Source organism: Heloderma suspectum, chromosome 2 (assembly GCF_057233095.1).
Source record: "Heloderma suspectum isolate Gila_16-S chromosome 2, 16-S_ref, whole genome shotgun sequence".
NCBI classification, from domain to species: domain Eukaryota; kingdom Metazoa; phylum Chordata; class Lepidosauria; order Squamata; family Helodermatidae; genus Heloderma; species Heloderma suspectum.
Genome location: NC_139459.1, coordinates 168,610,134 through 168,632,636, shown reverse-complemented (window position 1 = coordinate 168,632,636; position 22,503 = coordinate 168,610,134). Strand labels below are relative to the sequence as shown.

General features: G+C 47.9%; 1 protein-coding gene across 1 annotated transcript in view; it reads left to right on the top strand.

The window, feature by feature from the left end:
* Positions 1–22,503, top strand: part of LOC146353172 (venom factor-like) — a 149,671-nt gene that overhangs the window by 74,861 nt on the left and 52,307 nt on the right. Inside the window, 3 exon segments of the mRNA XM_084835879.1 lie at positions 17,726–17,885; positions 19,120–19,215; positions 22,311–22,461. Coding sequence (XP_084692005.1) covers positions 17,726–17,885; positions 19,120–19,215; positions 22,311–22,461 — 407 coding nt within the window.

Below are 22,503 nucleotides of genomic sequence, written 5' to 3'. Positions count from 1 at the left end.
TTCAGTCTACTCCAGTAGCCAACTCCAGACACAGACAAAGGATTCTTTTCAAGGCTTTATTCCTTCTACAACTTAATAAATCTATCACCAGCAACTAAGCTATGAACAGCAGAGTAATCTATGCCCCGGGTTGGAAACAGTTGGTCCTCATTTGAACGAGAATCACTTGCAGACCCTGAACTTATGGGCTAGGGAGAGTCCCTCCCCTTTTCCCTTGGGTCCTCTGGACACGACCGTTGTTTGCGCGCCAAATGGGCACTTCGCCTCCTTTCCGCTCCCTCCATAGCTCGTCGCTCTCTGTGTCTGCGTCAAGCATCCAGCCAGTCCCCCTCCCACGCTCTTTTACTCCCAGGACTGCTATCTATGTCTGGAATGCCGGTAGGAGGAATCTCTGCCAGCTGCAGGGCCTGGGAGGGAAGAGCACGCTCCTCTCCCACCGACGGCTGTTCCTCCTCAGAATCAGAACTGCTCTGAGGTTCTATGGGCTCAGTGTCCACCCTGACATCATCCCCACTCCCATGAGCCCCCCCCCCCAGGCTTGTGGGGGTACAGCTGGTGGAAACACCTCAGCAGCAACGGAGCATGTACATATTCCGCGGGTTCCCAGGATTGCTCATCTGGCCTGTACACCTTCCAGTCCACCAGATATTGCAGGCGTCCGTGAGAAAGGCGGGAATCCAGAATCTCTGCAACCTCAAACTCCTCCTCCCCCTCCATCAGCACTGGAGGCAGGGGGGGAGCCGGTCGAGCGATGAGGGTCACCAGAAACCAGGGGGGACAGCAAGGACCAATGAAAAACAGGATGGATCTTCATGGAGGGGGGGGAGAGCTAGGAAAAAAGCAACAGGGTTAATCTGGGCAGTAATCTAGAAAGGCCCCATGCGATGAGGCGCGAGCTTCCTTGCGGGTGAGTGAGAGGGGAGGTAGTGGGTGGACAACCAAACCTAGTCCCTCAGTTGCAGAGACGGACCCGGCTGGCACCATCGGTCCGCAGAGGCCTTGTAGGCTGTCTTGGCTTGCTCGAGGGAGTCCTGTAAGAGGTGGTGTACCTCTCTCAACTCCTCTAAAAAGTCGTGGGCCACCAGCACCGAAGACGGAGCTAGGGTGGACGGGAAAGCCTTGGGGTGGTAACCAAAACTGGCAAAAAATGGAGTTTGGCGGATGGAAGCATGGCAGGCATTGTTATAAGCAAATTCCACGAGAGGCAGCAAGGAAAACCAGGCATCTTGCTGGTAATTGACATAACAGCGCAAATATTGCTCCAGAATCGCATTGGTGCGCTCGGTCTGACCATCCGTCTGGGGATGGTGGGCGGAGGAAAGATGGAGCGTCACATGGAGAAGCCCAAGTAGCTCTCTCCAGAAATGGGCAGTGAATTGGGCCCCCCTATTCGAAATGAGACCCTCGGGCCATCCATGGAGTCGGAAAACATGCGCCAAAAACAGCTGTGCTGTCTCCCTGGCTGTGGGCAACCCAGAGCAGGGGATGAAATGGGCCATCTTAGAAAACAAATCCACCACCACCAGAATGGTGGTCTTACTGTGTGAGGGAGGCAAGTCAGTGATGAAGTCAAGGGAGAGCAGTTTCCAAGGTCCTGAGGGGGTAGGCAGGGGGTGAAGCAAGCCTGTGGGCCTGCCTGAGGGGCTTTCGCCCGCTGGCAGGTTGGGCAGGAGGCGACATAGGACTTGACGTCCCGACACACACGAGGCCACCAAAAATCCCGCATCACTCCGTGCAGGGTCTTGGCGATGCCAAAATGCCCAGCTGTGGGGGAGTCGTGGCACTGATGGAGGACCTTCTCATGGAGGGGTCTGGAAGGCATGTAGACCCGGCTGGAATGGTAAAGCAGGCCACCTCGCAAAGAGAAAGGGGTAGGGTGGGGGGGGAGAGAGGCTAGCCCCAATTCCTCCAATTTTGTGCAAACAAAATCATCCTGAGCCTGTGCAGAGTGAAGGAGCTCCTCCCAAGAGCGAGGCACCACAGCTGCCACCAGGCTCTGAGGGGGAAGAATCAGAGGGGGCGGATTTCCCTCACCCGCTGGCTGGAGGTCTGGCTTACGAGAAAGGGCATCCGCTTGTAGGTTGTCGGAGGCCTTCACATGGCAAATCTTAAGGTGGAACCGGGGGAAAAAAAGCGACCACCTAATCTGACTCTGGTTTAAGGCACGGGCTGTCTGAAGATGTTCGAGGTTTCGATGGTCAGTTCTAACTTCGACTGGGTGCTGTTCCCCCTCTAGAAGATGACACCAGGTCTCCAAAGCGGACTTGATGGCCAACAGTTCCTTCTCCCAGATGGTATAATTCCTCTCAGACATGTTCAGCTTCCTGGAGTGGTAGGCGCAGGGTTGCAACCCGCTGCCCGCCCGATCTGGTTGAAAAAGCACCACCCCCACTGCAAAGTCAGAGGCATCAGTTTGCACTACAAAAGGCTTCCTCTGGTCAGGATGTAACAGGATCGGCTCAGAACTGAAAAGCCTCTTAAGTTCCTCAAAAGCCTGTTGGGCAGATGCCATCCAATGAAAAGGAGATTTCCTGCCCTTAAGGAGGTCTGTGAGAGGAGATGTCAGCTGAGCAAAGCTGGGCAGGAACTTTCTGTAAAATTTTGCAAAACCCAGAAAACATTGCAAGTCCTTCTTGGTGGATGGAGCCTGCCAGGAGAGGACAGCCTGGACCTTTGCAGGATCCATCCTGATTCCATCAGCTGAGATAATGTAGCCAAGAAAGTCCAAAGAGGTTAGGTCAAATGCACATTTCTCCAGCTTGGCAGACAGATGGTTCTCGCAGAGGCGCTGGAGGACGGCAGAGACATTATTTATTTATTTATTTATTGCATTTATACCCCGCCTTTCTCCCTCTCGCAAGGAACTCAAGGCGGCTTACATTATCCTCCTCATAATGACATGATGCTGATGGGCGTGGGGATCCTCAGAAAATATAAGTAAATCATCGAGATATACAATGAGGAAAGTGTCCAAATAGTCCTGGAAGATGGCATTCATAAAATGCGAAAACGTGGGGGGGGGGGCGCAGGCGAGCCCAAACAGCATCACTAGGTATTCATACGCTCTGTACCGGGTTCTGAAAGAGGTCTTCCACTCATCCCCCTCCCGGATGCGAATCAGATTGTGGACGCCACGCAGGTCCAACTTTGTGAAAATCTTGGCTTGCCCTAGGCGCTCCAGCATCTCAGGTATGAGGGGGAGGGGGTACTTGTCAGGGATGGAGACCGAATTTAGGGCTCTATAGTCGTGCTCTGGGCGGAGTTCTCCAGATCGTTTGGCAACAAAAAAGGTAGGGGCGCAGGCGGGGGAGGAGGAAGGGCGAATGAAGCCACGTTTCAGATTTGTGTCCAAAAACTCACGCAGAGCTCGATGTTCCGGCTCTGACATCGAATACAGCCAGCCAGCGGGGATGGTCGCCCCTGGAATGAGGTTAATAGCACAGTCAAAAGGGCGGTGGGGGGGGGAGCTGGTCGGCCTTCCTCTTGTCAAAAACATCCCGAAAAGCTGCATACTTCTCTAGGAGGATGACAGTAGCTGAAGAACTGCCAGAAACAGATGAGGAGGGAGAGGAAAGGGTTAAGGCCTGGACTGGGACAGGCGCCACCTCCAGGAGGCAATGCTCCCGGCAGTAGGGAGACGCAAACTCCACCTGCTGAAGCCCCCAAGAAATCTGAGGATTATGCTTAGAGAGCCAGGAAACACCCAGCACGATTGGGTTTAGGGGAACCTTGGCCAAGTGAAACTGAATCTGCTCAATGTGGGACTGGGCACACAGAGTGAGTGGAACTGTAATCCGGGTCACCGCACCCGAAGAGAGAGGACGCCCATCGATGGTCTCCATTGCCAAGGGGGCAGGAAGGGGCAGGGTAGGAATCTTGTGGAAGAGAGCGAATGTTTCGTCCATGAAACTGGTCGTAGCTCCAGAGTTCACTAAAGCCAGGGCTTCCACCCCACCCCACTGGGAGGAGCGTAGGTGAACCGGCAATAGCAGATGGGAGGGTGGGGGGGTTGCGGAAGGCACCCACCCGGTGGGGAACTGACCCCCACACTGGAGGCCCCCAACAGGCTTGGGGGGCAGACTAGTCAGGCCTGGGGACAAGGAGGAGGGGGAAGGAGAGGAACGGGAGACAGAGGAGCTGCGGATCTAATGCAGCAGGTCTTAGCGAAATGGCCCAGTTTTCCACACCGAAAGCAGCGGCGCTCAGCTCACCAGCGCTCAAGCTCCTCTGGCGGCAGCGGGGCTCGGGTAGCTCCTAGCTGCATCATGGTCTCCTCTGCCCCCACCACAGGGGCGGGGGTGGGGGAGTGGGCAGGAAATGTGGGGGAATGGGAGGAGGGAAATCTCAGCCCCCGGCACCCCACCAGGTCTGCTGGCGCCCCTCCAGCCAACTATCTATCTGGAGGCAGGTCTGGATGAGGTCCCCCAAAGTCGGCGGGCTGGGCGTGCACGCCAACTCATCCAAGATCTCGTCGTTTAAACCGTCAAAAAACTGAGCCACCAGTGCGGCATCATTCCACTGTAAATCCTGCAACAGCAAGCGAAAAGTTGTCGCATAGCTGGTAACTGAGTCCTTGCCCTGCCTGAGGCGGCGAATCTCCCGAGAAGCCGTCTGCATACGCAGAGGGTCACCAATAAAACAGGCCATCGCTGTCATGAAACCTTGATAGTCCCTGAGCAGGGGGTCGTTACCGAGAAGGAGATCTGAAGCCCATTTAGCGGCCATGCCAGAAAGTAGGTTAACAATGAAGCCCACACGAACCTGTTCCATCAGGAAATCCTCAGGTCGAAGGCCCATGTACAGCTCCGATTGGGCCCTGAAAATCTGAAAAAGTCCCTTCTCCCCAGAAATCTTCTCTGGCAAGGCCACTGGGCACTTGTGGCAGGGGGGAATCGGAGGTGGCGGGGGTTGAACCGCAGCTTGTAGATGCTGCACGGCAGCCGTCAGTTGAGCCATTTGATCACAGAGAATCTGGTTCTCTTGTGCCAGAGCCTGCACCGTCAGGTCTCCGGCACCCTCCATTTGGCAGTAGGAGCAGAGCGAGAGAGAGAGAGAAAAAAGAGCAATGGGGACCAAGCTGTCAGGAGGCCCTAGCCGGCCTCTTTCAGTCTACTCCAGTAGGCAACTCCAGACACAGACAAAGGATTCTTTTCAAGGCTTTATTCCTTCTACAACTTAATAAATCTATCACCAGCAACTAAGCTATGAACAGCAGAGTAATCTATGCCCCGGGTTGGAAACAGTTGGTCCCCGTTTGAATGAGAATCACTTGCAGACCCTGAACTTATGGGCTAGGGAGAGTCCCTCCCCTTTTCCCTTGGGTCCTCTGGACGCAACCGTTGCTTGTGCGCCAAACAGGCGCTACGCCTCCTTTTCGCACCCTGCATAGCTCATCGCTCTCTGCGTCGAGCATCCAGCCGGTCCTCCTCCTGCGCTCTTTCACTCCCAGGACTGCTATCTATGTCTGGAATGCCGGTAGAAGGAATCTCTGCCAGCTGCAGGGCCTGGGAGGGAAGAGCGTGTTCCTCTCCCACGGACGGCTGTTCCTCCTCAGAATCAGAACTGCTCTGAAGTTCTATGGGCTTAGTGTCCACCCTGACAGCAGCATACGCAAATGGCGGCGGCTAAGGCAGCTGCCATTTGCGTTCTCTATTTTTCGCCGATTTATCATACGTAAATATTTATGTAAAATAAAACGGCGAAAGAAAAGGGGAACGCAAATAGCGTAGTGGACGCTATTTGCGTTCCTTTATTTTTCGCCATTCTAGCCTATGTAAATATTTACATCTAGCCTACGTAAATATTTAGAATACAGTCCATGACCCCAGTCGGGCCGGGGGCGGGAGTTCTCCCATTGTGAGGGTTCTCCCATTGTGCTGAATGAGGCTTGCCCTCTCAATGACCACAGAAATAACAGAGAAGCCCCTCAACTGACACGGCACATATCAAAGCCCAATTCCTTAAATGCAATTGTGATCTCTAAATATTTATGTAGGCTAGAACGGTGAAAAATAAAGGAACGCAAATAGCGTCCACTACGCTATTTGCGTTTCCCTTTTTTTCCACTGTTTTGTCTTACGTAAATATTTACATACGATAAATCGGCGAAAAGTAGAGAATGCAAATGGCGGCCACCGTAGCCGCCGCCATTTGCGTACTCTGCGTTGTTGTTGTTTAGGTTAACCATGATAGCCTACATAAATTCTTACGTAGCCTATCACGGTCCAAGGATGTCAATGGCAGCAGTGGCAGCCCTGCCGCGGCTGACCAGGAGACCAGCTGCCGGAGCCGCCGCCGCCAGAGCCGCCGCCACCGCCATTTGCCGTGATAGGCTACATAAATTCTTACGTAGCCTATCACAGCTGTCTGGCTGGATGCAAATGGCGGCCACTACGGCGGCCGCCATTTGCGTCCACACCAGGCTGTCTGTGGCTGGAAATATGGGTGCGGGCGGCCCTGGCCGGCTGCTCTGCAGCTTGGACATGGAGCGGAGCCGGCCGTTGAGGATTCCGGGGGGAAGGAGCGGATCGCCTCCCCCCCTGTCGAGGATTCCGGGGGGAGGGATGGAGCGCCTCCCCCTCCACCACGAAAGATTCCGCGAAAAGGTAAGTGACTTTTGTATATCCCTACTATTTTCCCCTCTTCCTATGTATCTTCTTGCTTTTTTCCATTCCTCTGGTCCCCTTCTCCACATGAACCCAAATTTCATACTAGATCGTTCCTCACCTGTGGCCCTTTCTGCCACTGCTTCCTCTCATAGGAACTCTTTGGTAGGGATGTACGAAACTCACTTACCTTTTCGCGGATTGATTCGCGGTGGGGGGAGAGGCGATCCAGTCCTCCCCCCCAGAATTCTGCCCAGCCAGCTCCGCTCTGCGGCAGCTCCACGGAGCAGCCGGCCAGGGCTGTCCGCAGCCACATTTCCAGCTGCGGACAGGCTGCTGCAGATGCAAATGGTGGCCGCCATAGCAGCCGCCATTTGCATCCAGCCAGGCTGCCGTGATAGGCTACGTAAATATTTATGTAGCCTATCACGGCAACCCCTCCCCCCAAAAAACGGCATACACAAATGGCAGCGGCTACAGCGGCCGCCATTTGCATTCCCTATTTTTCGCCGTCCTAGCCTACGTAAATATTTACGTAGGCTATTACGGCAAAAAGAAGGGGAACGCAAATAGCGTAGTGGGCGCTATTTGCGTTCCTTTTTTTTTCACCATTCTAGCCTACATAAATATTCACGTAGGCTATTACGGAGGGGAAAAAAGGAACGCAAATAGCGTCCACTATGCTATTTGCGTTCCCCTTTTTTTCACCGTAATAGCCTAGAACGGCAAAAAATAGGGAACGCAAATGGCAGCCGCTGTAGCTGCCGCCATTTGCGTACGCTGGGTTTTGGGGGGGGGGTTAGCTGTGATAGGCTACATAAATACTTACGTAGCCTATCACAGCTGCAAGGTCGCCAATGGCAGTCGCAGCAGCCCGGCCATGGCCGGCCAGGAGACCAGCTGCCTGAGCCGCCGCCGGAACCACTGCCGCCAGATCCGCCGCATCCGCCCCAGATAAGTTCCGTCCCGGGGGGATTCCACGGGGGGGCAGGGGGGCAGGAGGCCGTTCCGCCACGGATTCCAGGGGGGGCGGATTCTAAAGAATCTGTCCTCACTGGAATCCATGGCGGAATTCTCTGCCATCCCTACTCTTTGGCATCTTTTGTTACTGTGGTTGCTTTTTAAAAACTCCTTAATTCACTCTGACATACTTGAATTGATCTGAAATCCTTCCCGTCCTCACCCATTCCCTTCTGTCTAGCTTCTTTGATGTTGTGCCTGAGCACAGGGCCTGAATCAGTCTTTTATTTTTATTGTTATCATACAAAATTAATGATTATGCAAACAAAATAAAGGTGTGCAGTGACTGTGCTCTGGGACTGTGGTTTGCCATTAAAACAAGGCACGTGCAAACTGTGCATCTTGTTTTAAAGAGGAAATGTGGGGGGGTTGCTGCCCTGCGATTACAATATTGGCAGTGGCAGGGAGTGTGGCCCCTGGTGGGATCTGGGAGGCAAAGATTGGCCCCTGGACCCTCCAAAGTTGCCCACCCCTGCTCTGCAATAAAGAAAATAAAGTATATGGTAGAATATTGTCCTATATTTACTATTCCAGGTCACCTCAGATAAAGTCTATCTTTCAATAAACGTATTTATTGTTCATGATTTGATCTTCCATAAAAGTTAATTTCTATAAATTTGCGATATTCCATTTTCTACCATACCATTCAGATATTGATGGAGCAACAGCTTTCTTCCAATTTGCTACTATACGCTTTTTAGCTGCCATGAGCAGGTTTACAACAACTTCCAAATCAGTGCTCTTAACCAAATTTTTAAGGTAAAGCAATAATACTACTGTAGGGTTTTGTGTTATTGAGCAGTCAGTTATTTCATTAACCAGATTCAGAATATTGGTCCAAAAGGACTGTATAACTGGAAAATTCCAAAATATATGCAAGAAATCCACATGACTCACCACTACCACATGGCCAACAAAAATCCTGATCTGTAGTATAAATCTAGTTTAATTTGTAGGGAGTCAAATACCATTGATAATTGAGTTTTTTTAAACATTTTCTTTCAAATTAGCTGGTATTAATTTATTTCATATATTCCTCCATATGCATTCCCTCTTCTATATTGGGATCTTTTGTTCCAAATCGTTTATCATTTTTTTAATAAAAGTACCAGCACTTCTCTTAGATCTAATAAAATACATAAAATTGGCTTATAAGACATTTGGAATTATTAATACCAATCAGTACTTCAAAACTATTTACTCCTCATTCCATTATATTTTCTATATAAAGACATTACAGTATGTCATCCTTGGAAGTACCTGAACTTTGAGGTCTTATACCTCCCATGCGCCATGGCCCTCACCACCTCTTTGTATGTCAAAATATTTGAACCATTTGCCAAATTTTCTGGTCTTTCCATAATATTTTGTCTCCTAAAGATACATCACCTGACGTACCAGAAATATACTTTCATTGTTCATTATAAAAGCATGGTGCTCATGGCGATAATCCAGAACAAAAACTTCTTTTAATCTTTACCATACCTCTAAAGAGGAATGAACAGGCAGAATCTTAGTCATATGTCTGAAGGCACATGAAGCAGCCATCTTGCTGAAGCTAAGCAAATCTGGCTTTGGTCAGTGCTTGGAGGGGAGACCACCTTGGAACCACATGTAGCTGCCTTGAGTTCCACAATGGAAGAAAAGTGGAATATAAATCTAATACATACATACATACATACGTTTTTTCCTGATATGATATTGCACCCTTAAAATCTCTATTAAGATTTTTTCTTCTGTTTCTAACAATTTATTGTATTGTATTTTTACTTTTATTTATTCTTATTTATACTATTTATATATTGCTTGATATCATATGACGTCTAAGAAGTTTACATAAATACATAAAATACAATATAAAAACAATATAAAATAATAGATACTGTAAAAACATCACAGAAACAGTAAAATAGAGAAGTGAAATTACACATCAGGGAAAGCCTGAGTAAACCAATGCATCTTCAAGAGGTGTCTAAAGTTTGCCACAGGTTTTGCCTCTCGGAGCCCATGTGGGAGAGTTTTCCAGAGGGTGGGTGCCACTATCAAGATGGCCTGCTTACACGCCGTTACTTGACAATATGCAGTTGGTTGTAGTATGACCAACAAGGCCTCCTCCAAAGATGTTGGGTCAATTTGGTGTGTATATATATATATATATATATATATATATATATGGGAAGACAATTTTCTAGGTATCCTGGTATTTATCAGAAAGAAACCGATCATTCAGGGAGGCTACTTTGACAGTTTGATAATAGGATATAGTATTAGAAACCCCCATGCTATCTTAGATCTCACCTTAAGTGGTTTTCTAGACCAGATAAACTGAAGCAACAATTTTTGCCATTTATTCAGAATAGATGTTGACACTTGGAGTAGAATATTAATAAATGGAAATAACATTTTGGAAGGATATTCATTTTAATTGTTGAGATCCTTCCCACCCATGAAACTGGCAATGATGTCCACAAGTTCAGATCTTTTTGTACTTCTTTATATAGTTAATCGTGTTTGAATGCTACATTTAAAAAAAATTGCCCTGTTAACCATAATCCCAGATAGAGGTTTTGATGTCCAGCTGTCAGTTGGACAAGCTTCTGTTTATTTGTAAATGGAATATTAAATCTATCCACTCTGAATTATAATTAATCTTATATCCGGATATATTTCTATATATTGCTAGTAATTTAGCTCTTTACAAGATTTCTGTGGCTGTGATAAAGTAAGTACAATGTCATCTGCATATAAAGATATTTTTGTTACAAAGGAACCAAACTGTGCTCCACAGCTATTGAGATTTTCCCTAACTGCTATTGCTAAGGGCTCTATTGATAGAGCAAATAGCAATGGGGAAAGTGGACAACCTTACCTAGCTCCATTCAACTCTGTCAAATGCCTTCTCTGCATCCAGGAAGAGCAAGACACACTCCTGTTCTAAACCATTTACTAATTTAATTATGTCCACTAGATACCATATTGGGTAGACACTTTTCTGTTCTTAATCATGTCTGACCCAAACCTATATTAATCTGGTTTCATTTTAATTAATCTCAATGCTATAATTGAGGTCCAAATTTTAAAAGGGTTCAGGATACTGATCTGTAAGAACTAGGAGAGGACAAAGAACTAGGAGATGTTTTGTTAGCACTATGATTTTTACCCTTCAGCAAAGGGGATCGTGGTGCTGGAGCTTGAGCACCTCAATGATATCATGAGCTAAACCGTGAAGGGACACCCAAGACGGGAAGGTCATGGCAGACAGATCAGACTAAATACGATCCCTGGGGAAGGAAACGGCAACCCACCATTTCTTGCCATGAAAACTAAATGGATCAGTACAACCAGAGATATGTCGGTATACCATCGGAAGATGGGACTCCCAGGTCGGAAGATGGTCAAAATGCTACTGGGGAGGAACAGAGGATAAGTTCAACTAGCCCCAGATATGATGACGCAGCTAGCTCAAAGCCAAAAGGACAGCTAGCAGCCAATGGTGCTGGTGGTGAACGACGAATCCGATGTTCTAAAGATCAACACACCATAGGAACCTGGAATGTAAGATCTATGAGCCAGGGCAAATTGGATGTTGCTATTGGGGAGATGTCAAGATTAAATATAGACATTTTGGGTGTCAGTGAACTGAAATGGACTGGAATGGGCCACTTCACATCAAATGACCACCAGATCTACTACTGTGGACAAGAGGACCACAGAAGAAATGGAGTAGCCTTCATAATTAATAATAAAGTGGCTAAAGCAGTGCTTGAATACAATCCAAAAAATGACAGAATGATCTCAATTCGAATTCAGGGTAAGCCATTTAACATCACAGTGATCCAAATATACGCCCCAACCACAGATGCTGAAGAAGCAGAGGTAGATCAGTTCTATGAGGATCTGCAGCACCTACTGGATAGTATGCCAAAAAAAGATAATATTTTCATTACAGGAGACTGGAATGCTAAGGTGGGTAGTCAAACGACACCTAGAATTACAGGCAAGCATGGTCTGGGAGAACAAAATGAAGCAGGACATAGGCTGATAGAATTTTGCCAAGACAACTCACTAAGCATAACAAACACTCTCTTCCAACAACCTAAGAGATGACATTATACATGGACTTCAGCAGACGGTCGACACCGAAATCAGATTGACTACATCCTTTGTAGCCAAAGGTGGCGGACATCTATGCAGTCGGTAAAAACAAGACCTGGAGCTGATTTTTTATTTTTATTTATTATTAAATTTATTAATTGCCCATCTGGCTGGTCACCCAGCCACTCTGGGCGATGTACAGCATACAATAAAACAGTTTAAACCAATAAAATTCTACAGTAAAAACATTTTCTAAAATACCCTAACCCACCCCAAATGCCTGCCTGAACAACCACGTTTTTAATGCACGATGGAAGCTCATTAAAGAGGGGGCATGGCGGAGTTCCCTAGGGAGGGAGTTCCACAGAGTGGGGGCCACCACAGAGAAGGCCCTCTCCCTCGTCCCCACCAGTCTAGCTGTCCTGGCTGATGGGACAGAGAGAAGGCCATCCGAGGCTGATCTTGTTAAGCAGCCTGCCTGGTGTTGCTGGAGGCTCTCCTTAAGATAGGCTGGCCCGGAACCGTATAGGGTTTTAAAGGTCAAAACCAACACCTTGAATTTGGCCCGGAAAACAACTGGTAACTAGTGCAGCTCCTTCAGCACTGGAGTGATGGGATCTCACCAGTGGCTGCCTTTAATCAGGCCAGCCGCCGCATTCTGTACCAGCTGCAGCTTCCGAACCATCTTCAAGGGTAACCCCACATAGAGCGCATTACAGTAGTCTAAACGAGAGGAGACCAGGGCATGTACTACCGATGGGAGCAGATGGTCGGGAAGGAAGGGGCGCAGCCGCCGTATCAGATGGAGTTGATACAGCGCTGTCCAGCTCACAGCTGACACCTGAGCCTCCATGGACAGCTGGGAGTCCAAAATGACCCCCAGGCTGCAGACCTGGTCTTTCAAGGGTAGCCGTACCCCATTCAACACCAGGTCAACATCCCCCAGCCTCCTCTTGTCTCCCACCAAAAGTACCTCGGTCTTGTCAGGGTTCAGCTTCAGCTTATTCCTCATTTTCTCCCCATCCAGCCACTCACCGTCTCCAGACATTTGGACAGGGATTCTACGGCCAACCTTGATGAAGATTTGAACGAGAGGTAGAGCTGCGTGTCATCTGCATATTGATGACACCGCACCCCAAACCTCCTGATGATAGCCCCCAGCGGCTTCAAATAGATGTTAAATAGCATCGGGGAGAGGATGGAACCCTGTGGCACCCCACAAGTGAGTGGCTACGGGTCCGAAACCTCCTCTCCCAGTGCTACCCTCTGGTACCTGCCAGAGAGGAAGGACTGGAACCACCGCAATACGGTGTCTCCAATGCCCAACCCCTCCAGGCAGTCCAGGAGGATACCGTGGTCAACGGTATCAAAAGCCACTGAGAGGTCAAGGAGAACAAGGAAGGAGCATTCACCCCTATCCAGAGCCCTCCTCATATCATCTACCAAGGCAACCAAGGCCGTTTCTGTCTCATGCCCAACCCTGAAGCCCGACTGAAATGGGTCTAGATAATCAGTTTCTTCCAAGTGTGCCTTCAACTGCATCGCCACCACCCGCTGAATCACCTTGTCCAAAAATGGCAGATTTGAGACTGGGTGAAAGTTGTTCAGAACTTGAGGATCCAAGGAGGGCTTCTTTAAGAGCGGTCTTATCACTGCCTCCTTGAGGGCTGATGGCATCACTCCCTCCTCAAGGGAGGCGTTCACCACCGCCCTGATCCCCTCACCCAGTCTCTCTCTGCAGCCCATAATGAGCCAAGATGGGCAAGGATCAAGTAAGCAGGTGGTCGGCCGTACAGATGAAAGCACCTTTTCCACTTCATCAGGAGGAAGAAGCTGGAACCAATCCCACAAAACCGGTTTGCCACAGGCCGTCTCTTGCTCATTAACTGTATCCACAGCGTGCAGAGTAACACTCCTAATCTGATCAATTTTATTTGCAAAGTGCCTTGCCAAGGCCTCACAGGAGGCCTTAGAATGCTCCAGAGGTTCAGGAGCCACAGGACCGACCAGGCTCCAGACCACTTGGAACAGCCTCCTGGGACAACACTCTGCAGACGCAATAGAGGTAGAATAATATTCCTTTTTTGCTGCCTTCACCGCCACGTGATAGGCTGAAGATACAGCTCTAGCCCGTGTCTGTTCGTCTTTGGAGCGAGACTTCCGCCACTGACTGGTGCTCTAGCTGTCTCACCTCCTGTTTCAGAGCTCATAACCATGGATTGAACCATGGTGCAGTCCGAGCCCTGTTCAGGGGGAGAGGGCATTTCGGAGCCACCTGATCTAATGCCCCAGTGATTGTAATTCAGATCACGAACTTCTTATTGCACAATTTAGAATCAGACTAAAGAGAACAGGGAAGACCTACAGATCAGTTAGATATGAGCTCACTAATATTCCTAATGAATATGCAGTGGAGGTGAAGAATAGATTTAAGGGACTGGATTTAGTAGATAGGGTCCCGGAAGAACTATGGACAGAAGTTTGCAACATTGTTCAGGAGGCGGCATCAAAAAACGTCCCAAAGAAAACCAAGAAGGCAAGATGGCTGTCTGCTGAGACACTGGAAGCAGCCCAAGAAAGAAGGAAAGCAAAAGGCAACAGTAATAGGGGGAGATATGCCCAATTAAATGCAAAATTCCTGAGGTTAGCCAGAAGAGATAAGGAATAATTTTTAAACAAGCAATGCGTGGAAGTGGAAGAAGATAATAGAATAGGAAGGACAAGAGACCTCTTCCAGAAAATTAGAAACATAGGAGGTAAATTTCAGGCAAAAATGGGTATGATCAAAAACAAAGATGGCAAGGACCTAACGGAAGCAGAAGAGAGCAAGAAAAGGTGGCAAGAATATACGAAAGATCTGTATAGGAAGGATAATAATATCGGGGATAGATTTGATGGTGTGGTCAGTGAGCTAGAGCCAGACATCCTGAAGAGTGAGGTTGAATGCTCCTTAGAAGCATTGCTAATAACAAGGCAGCAGGAGATGATGGTATCCCAGCTGAACTGCTTAAAATCTTGCAAGATGATGCTGTCAAGGTGATGCATGCCATATGCCAGCAAATTTGGAAAACACAAGAATGGCCAACAGATTGGAAAACATTAACCTATATCCCCATACCAAAAAAGGGAAGCACCAAAGAATGTTCAAACTATCGAACAGTGGCACTTATTTCACATGCCAGTAAGGTAATGCTCACGATCTTGCAAGGTAGACTCCAGCAATTCATGGAACGAGAATTGCCAGATGTACAAGCTGGGCTTAGAAAAGGCAGAGGAACTAGAGACCAAATGGCCAATATCCGCTGGATAATGGAGAAAGCCAGGGAGTTTCAGAAAAACATCTATTTCTGTTGTATTGGCTATTCTAAAGCCTTTGACTGTGTGGATCATAACAAATTGTGGCAAGTTCTTGGTGGTATGGGGATACCAAGTCATCTTGTCTGCCTCCTGAGGAATCTGTATAACGACCAAGTAGCAATGGTAAGAACAGACCACGGAACAACGGACTGGTTTAAGATTGGGAAAGGAGTACGGCAGGGTTGTATACTCTCAGCCTACCCATTCAACCTGTACGCAGAACACTTCATGCGATGTGCTGGGCTTGATGAAGCCAAGACTGGAGTTAAAATCGCTGGAAGAAACATTAACAATCTCAGATATGCAGATGATACCACTTTGATGGCTGAAAGCGAGGAGGAGATGAGGAACCACATGACGAAGGTGAAAGAAGAAAGTGCAAAAGCTGAGTTGCAGTTAAACCTCAAAAAAACCAAGATTATGGCAACCAGCTTGATTGATAACTGGCAAATAGGGGGAGAAAACGTGGAGGCAGTGACAGACTTTGTCTTTCTAGGTGCAAAGATTACTGCAAACGCTAACTGCAGCCAGGAAATCAGAAGAAGCTTACTTCTTGGGAGGAGAGCAATGACAAATCTTGATAAAATAGTTAAGACCAGAGACATCACACTGACAACAAAGGTCCGCATAGTTCAAGCAATGGTATTCCCCGTAGTAACCTATGGCTGCGAGAGCTGGACCATAAGGAAGGCTGAGCGAAGGAAGATAGATGCTTTTGAACTGTGGTGCTGGAGGAAAATTCTGAGAGTGCCTTGGACTGCAAGAAGATCAAACCAGTCCATACTCCAGGAAATAAAGCCAGACTGCTCACTTGAGGGAATGATATTAAAGGCAAAACTGAAGTCCTTTGGCCACATAATGAGAAGACAGGATACCCTGGAGAAGATGCTGCTGCTAGGGAAAGTGGAAGGCAAAAGGAAGAGGGGCCAACCAAGGGCAAGGTGGATGGATGATATTCTGGAGGTGACGGACTCGACCTTGGGGGAGCTGGGGGTGGCGAAGGCCGACAGGAAGCTCTGGTGTGGGCTGGTCCATGAAGTCATGAAGAGTCAGAAGCGACTGACCGAATAAACAACAACATGATTTTTACCTCATCCCATGATTTATGTAATATTTTTAATTGTATAGCTTCATTAATAGTATTCAACAAAGGCTGTTCTATTTCATTAAGAAAGGATTTATAAAATTCTGAAATGAGCCCATCTGTTCCTGGAGATTTGTTGTTATGTAGATTTTTATTGTTGTTGTTCTTAATTCCTTAACAATGCAATCCTATGCATGTCTACTCCAGAGTAAGCCCCTTTGACTGCAATGGGACTTACTCTCAGGTGAGTGCTTTAGGACTTACTCCCAGTATAGGATTACAGCCTAATTATTATTGGAGCCTTTAAATTATCAGAGATAACTATGGGGATTCCTCTCCCGGTTAGCCTTGAAGGAGCAGGATTTGTGGTGGGGCTGCAGCTGAGGCCCAGTGGGCTGGATGGACTGGCCTGGCAGGCCAAATTGGGCCCTGGGTTGGAGGTTCCGTATCCCCCTTTTAAGATATGAGCAACTAAGGCAGACAGTGGAGACTGAATAACATCTATTTGTACAATGAATAATTAACACCATTAAACAAGTTGATTATCTTCAGGAATCCCCATAGTTATCTCTGATAACAGCATGCTGAGATAACTTCCCCAATGGGGAAGGTGCAGGGCAGACAATACTGCCCTGACCGAGGTGTGCGGTGGAGGAGTGCTCCCCCACTGGGCACCTCAGTCAGGGTGGCTTTGGTGTGCACAGGCTTTCCCTGGCTGGGGAAAGCTTGTACGCACCAAAGCCAGGTCCTTGGCCAAGATGCTGGGTGGAAGGGCGCTCCTCCACCTTGCATCTTGGTCAGGGTGGTTTCAGTGTGTGTGTCGTTTCCCAGCCCAAACATGGTCCCTGACCAGAGTGCTGGATGGAGGGGTGTGACCTCACCCACTTATGCCATCTGGCCTGTGGAGGGCTGGGGGGGGCGTGTCATCTGCCTCACCCTCCAATTAAGTTCCAATCCCTGTCCTAAAAGGTGATTTTGGACATATCTACGTATCTACACTACAAACCTATATTGATTTTTTATGGCAATTTAACTGTCATGGCATCTCCAAAAAATCCCAGGAATTGCAGTTTCATAATAATGCTGAACATTTTTTGTTTGAGGTTGCCAGCTGCCTCTCACTCCCTTGACCACTGCCCCAAACTACAGTTCCCTAGGGTTAACATCGGTGTTATAGATATGCTCTTAGGCAGGGGTGCAGAACCATTTTGGGTCTGAGGGACAAATTCAAATCCTGGAAGGGTCTTGGGAGCCCCATTACAAAGGTGTGCGGGCCCTAAAGGCAGGTATGATTACAGTCAAATAAACCGGAGCCTACTGAATATATTTTTTCAATCAGTCAGATAGGCTTTGGAAGAGGTGGGTGGTCAGAATTAAAAGCTTAGAATATAAAATATAAGATATTTGCTTTTAAAAAATCATACCTCTGACCCTGGTTTTATTGTTGCCCGCAAGCTGCAGAGGAAGAGGATTGGGCTGCAAGGCCATGGGGGAGGATAGGTGAAGGGGGTTATACTAAGAGCTTTCTTAAAATGGTTGGGCTGATGAACCATATTCCCCACAGGATAACAGCATATATTGCAAAGGTCTTTGCCATGGCTTTCAAACTAGCAACTATTAATGCCGATGTCCTTTGCGGATCTGTGAAATGGCTGATTCTGGAGAGGCAAAAACCAGATGGAATGTTCCATGAAGAAGCCCCTGTGTCATCCACAGCAATGACGGTATTCTTTTTTGTTTTTTCTGCTGTTACGTATACTTGACTTCCTAATTCAAAAGAACACAGGAATCAGCACACTGTATAGTAGCCAGATGGTCTGTTGGTCTTGGTTTTTGGTCACACTGTCACTGATGACAGTTGCCCGTTGGAAGCTTCACACATGATGGTGACATGCTGTCGCTGTTACACAACATAATTTGAGATGTGAGCAATATAGATAAATAGTGGCAGAGAGTTGCAGTGGATCAAGTAAGGCTTTGCTCGAACAACAACAAAAAAGAGTGGATCATGAGGAGGGACTTGAAGGAGAAGGTCTGATGAATGGAGAGCGGATGGATGTCCCAAGCATAAAGGGGGGCATAGCAGAAGGCATGGAGTTGAAAACAGAAACAGGATTTCTGTACAGCAGAGAGAGGATTGCAGAAAACATGTAAGGGGTGATGAGGGAGGAGAGTAGCCAGTCTTGGAATCCTTAACAGTAAAATCTAGAGGTGGGGAACCTTTTTTAGACTGAGGGTCAAATTGGCTCCGGACAAGTACATCGGGGGGATGCACGCCAGCAGTGAGCAGGGCTACCACCATTGCTGGCATGCAGGCCGCAATGTGCTTGCTCGGACCTCATTGACACACACTCACTCTCACACACTCACATACATGCCCCTTTCACACATGGGAAAGGTGAGGGGTGAGAGATGCCAGCTGAGCTGTCACCTTGAGGAGCACTTCTCAAGGCAGCAGCTAAGCCAGGAGTCACTCTCCCTTCTCCAAGAGGGTAAGGGTTCAGGCAGGGGGAAGGATCTCACAGGAGGCCACTGTGGGCTGGATGGAAAGACCTGGCAGGGCAAATTCAAGCCATGGGCCAGAGGTTCCCTACCCTTGGTCCAGAGAAAACAAATTATCCCCTCAAAGGGAAGAGTGCCACTAGCCTGGAGAAAACACCCTCCTCCAGAAAGGTAGATTTCAATCTTGAATTGGATGATGTCGCACATTCATTTTGGGAGGCAGGCTCCATGCTCTGTGTCCTGTGGAGCTTTGGTCTTCTGCACTAACATTAGCAAGTGCTCGTATTTTTTTCTCTAGGCTTCGGGTATTGAGGACCCCTCTCCCCAGCCTTCTCAGAGATGCTTCTTTTAACTGAGGGGTGACTTACCCTTCTGTTGTTATTTCTGCTGCTCGTTGCCCAGATCTCGTTGCCCAGATCAGTTGCTGATTTACGCGCATCCTTTGCTTCCTTCTAGGGAGGCTATCGGTATGGTGAACCAAGTGTATCGTTAACAGCCTTTACCCTGATTGCATTGTTGGAGTCCAGAGATATCTGCAAGAATCAAATTACTGTAAGTATCCCTGTGAACCAACACCTATTATAACACAGCCTCATTCCCAGCTGTTTTTCCTATTGCTCGGATTTTGTTATTTGAAAAAAAAATGTTGCTGAAAAGATTTTGATGCAGCCACAACCCTAACCTCAGCATTGAACCTCAGCTATATATATATATATATATATATATATATATATATATATATATATATATATATTCCCAAGCATTTTTGGAACTATTTTTAGTGCTTTTACATCTCTGCACTGTTTTACCCCTCTTGCTGGCTTAATGTTTTGTTTTATCATGTTCTACTACCACTTTTATCCTGTTTTTATCTGACTTGTTTTATTATCATTGTGTTTCTAAATATAAAATACAAAGTAACAATAAAACAAATATATTGTTATGCTGGTCTATTACACCTAGAAATGCATTTTAGAATAGAGAAGCAATCGCTGATCTCCATTTCTGAAAGCAGTGGCTGGCTCCTCTTGGAGATCAGTCATTGATTCTCCATCCCAAAATACATTGTTAGGTGGCCCCCTTTCTTTGGAACTCCCTGCCCCTGGCGATCAGGCAGGCACCAACACTGTTGTTTCCAGCACCTCCTGAAAATAGCACTGTTCCAGGAGGCATTCCAGGTTTAAGGCACCTGTGGCAAATCAAAGCAATTGTTCACAATTAGTGCAAACCAATACATTTCTACTTGGAAGTAAGTCCTGTTGAGGTTGCCAGTCCTGACAATATGACACATCTGAGAGTGGGTGCATTTTGTCTGGTGCCAAATGCAGCAATCTCTGGTTCTCCATCCACTATCTTTGCACTCTCACTAGAGATACCTAGGGATGTATGAAAGTGACTTACCTTTTCGCGGATTCTGTTCAGGGGGGGGGAAGCGTTCCATCCCTCCCCCTGGAATCCTCGACGGCCAGCTATGCCCCGTGGCAGCTCCATGGAGCAGCCGGCCAGGCCCAGGCAGGCCAGGGCCGTCTGCAGCCGGATTTCCTGCCGCGGAGGGCTCTGGGTAAAAAACAAACAAAACACATACGCAAATGGCGGCGGCTACAGCCGCCACCATTTGCGTTCCTTATTTTTCGCCGTCTTAGTCTACATCAATATTTACGTAGACTAAGACAAAGAACAGAAAGGGGAACGCAAATAGCGTAGTGGGCGCTATTTGCATTCCCCTTTCTTTTCTTCGTCTTAGTCTATGTAAATATTGACGTAGACTAAGACGGCGAAAAATAAGGAACACAAATGGCGGTGGCTGTAGCCGCCGCCATTTGCGTACACGTTTTGGTTTTTTTAAAAACCCAGATGTGATAGGCTACGTACGTCTTTACGTAGCCTATCACGTCTATGGGGGGGGGAGACACAGACTGCAAATGGCGGTGGCAGCAGCCAGTCGGAAGACCAGCCGCTGCTGCCACCGCCGCCACTGCCGCCACTGCCGCCACTGGAGCCGCCGCCGCCCGGAACATCCGCCTCAGGTAAGTCTCGTCCCGGGGGGGATCCATGGGGGGCGGGGGGGCAGGCTGTTCCACGATGGATTTCGGGGGGCCGAATGCACTGGCATTCGGCCTCACTGAGATCTGTCGCAGAATTCTCTAACATCCCTAGAGATACCCCAGGCAGAGTTGACCCGGTGGTGTTGCTTTCCTTCTGTGTTATTCCTGTTTGGCGTGTAGGATTCTCCAAGACAGAGGTGTGTTGTAAAGTGAAAGAAGGGAAATAGGGGCTGTGTTCCCATCAGCAATTTACTCCAGCCTGGCTGTGTGGTGAGGTCTCTGTGTTTCCACGACGTCGTGGCCATTCAGCACTAGCCCTGCATTTTATTGCGGAAAAACTGCTTCTTCTGAGACTGGGTATAGTCTGATTTCTCCAGCTTACTTTGGCCCCATTACTGACCTGTTTCCACAACCGCACTGGCTTCGGTATCATACGCCTGCCCATGGGGCATGTAGCCCAGCCTTTGTGGGTGTATCGCTCATGACCTCCGCGACCCAATCCTTTCCCTCCCTGTTTTCCAGACGTTTCCTCACCATTTTGGAGCAGGATGCCAAGGGACCAACTTTTAAAGCATCATTGAAAATAAACACTAGAACACTAGTGCATATAAGCCTGCTATCATGGGCAAGCAAGTACTCCCACTACAGCCTGAAAATAAGGTTTATCTCAGGCTGCTTCCCCAGAGCTACACGTTCTGGAAAAAGCCCTCTTGACCTCAACAAGAGTCAGCAGGTACCCCTGGACTAATGCGCTGTCACGCAATAGCACTATCACACAGGAGCGCAGATGTGTGTTAGTGCTATTTCGCGATTTAGTGATAGAGTCATAGAGTCAGAGCAACATACTGATGTGGAGGGTATGTGTATTGGTGGAAGACTTGTGCAATAGTGTGAAAATGAGATAGCGACTTAGCATGTGCCTGCTAATGTGGTAGTCTTAGGGGTAACTCCTAATGCGGTAGCCTGCTATTTATAAGAAAAGGGAAAAAAATGGGCAGAATCGGACATACGTCTGGGATGTCTACTCAGAAGTAACTGCCGCTGTGGTCAATGTGGCTTGTTCCCGAGATTCCCATTAAGGGGAGTAGAGCCTGGAGGGGGGGAGCCTCTCTGATTGGTTCAGCAGCCCCTGTCAGGCTGATGACGTCCACTTCCAATAACCCCACCCCACCCAGAAGTATGTTTCTGTCAGCGAAGGGGGAGAGGGAGGGGGAACTCAGCAAGAGGAGGAGGCAGGAACATGGATGAGGTAATCAGACCCAACCCAGACTCCACCCACCAGCCATCAAGAAAATAACTCGATTAGAGCTCAACTGAAACAGCACAGAGCCCCAGGCTACAGCAGTGATAAGCTGGGATTTTAAGGACTGCGGAAACTGGAAAAGGAGCAGATGCGATTGGGGAAACATCGCAACAAAGTTGCAAGCCAGGTGAAGCCGACAACAGGGAAACCCACCCATTGTCATTTGCCCCTGATGTAATAAACTTCTGTGTCCAATTGGTTGTACATTTCATGCTAGAATTACTATTTTTAACATAATGTCTAGATATTGGTCTCCAAGCACTCCTTAACATAGACATGTTTTGCTTTTTTTTATTCAGATTTTAGAGAACAGCATCACCAAAGCCAAAAACTATTTATCCAAAAAGTATGAACCATTGAAAAACCCTTACACCGTGGCCCTCACGTCCTATGCTTTAGCCCTAGCAGGAGCGCTGAATGATGAAAAGACACTCATGAGAGCATCCACAGGTAAATTTGTTGGCAGTTCCCTGAATGCAGTAAAAATAAAAT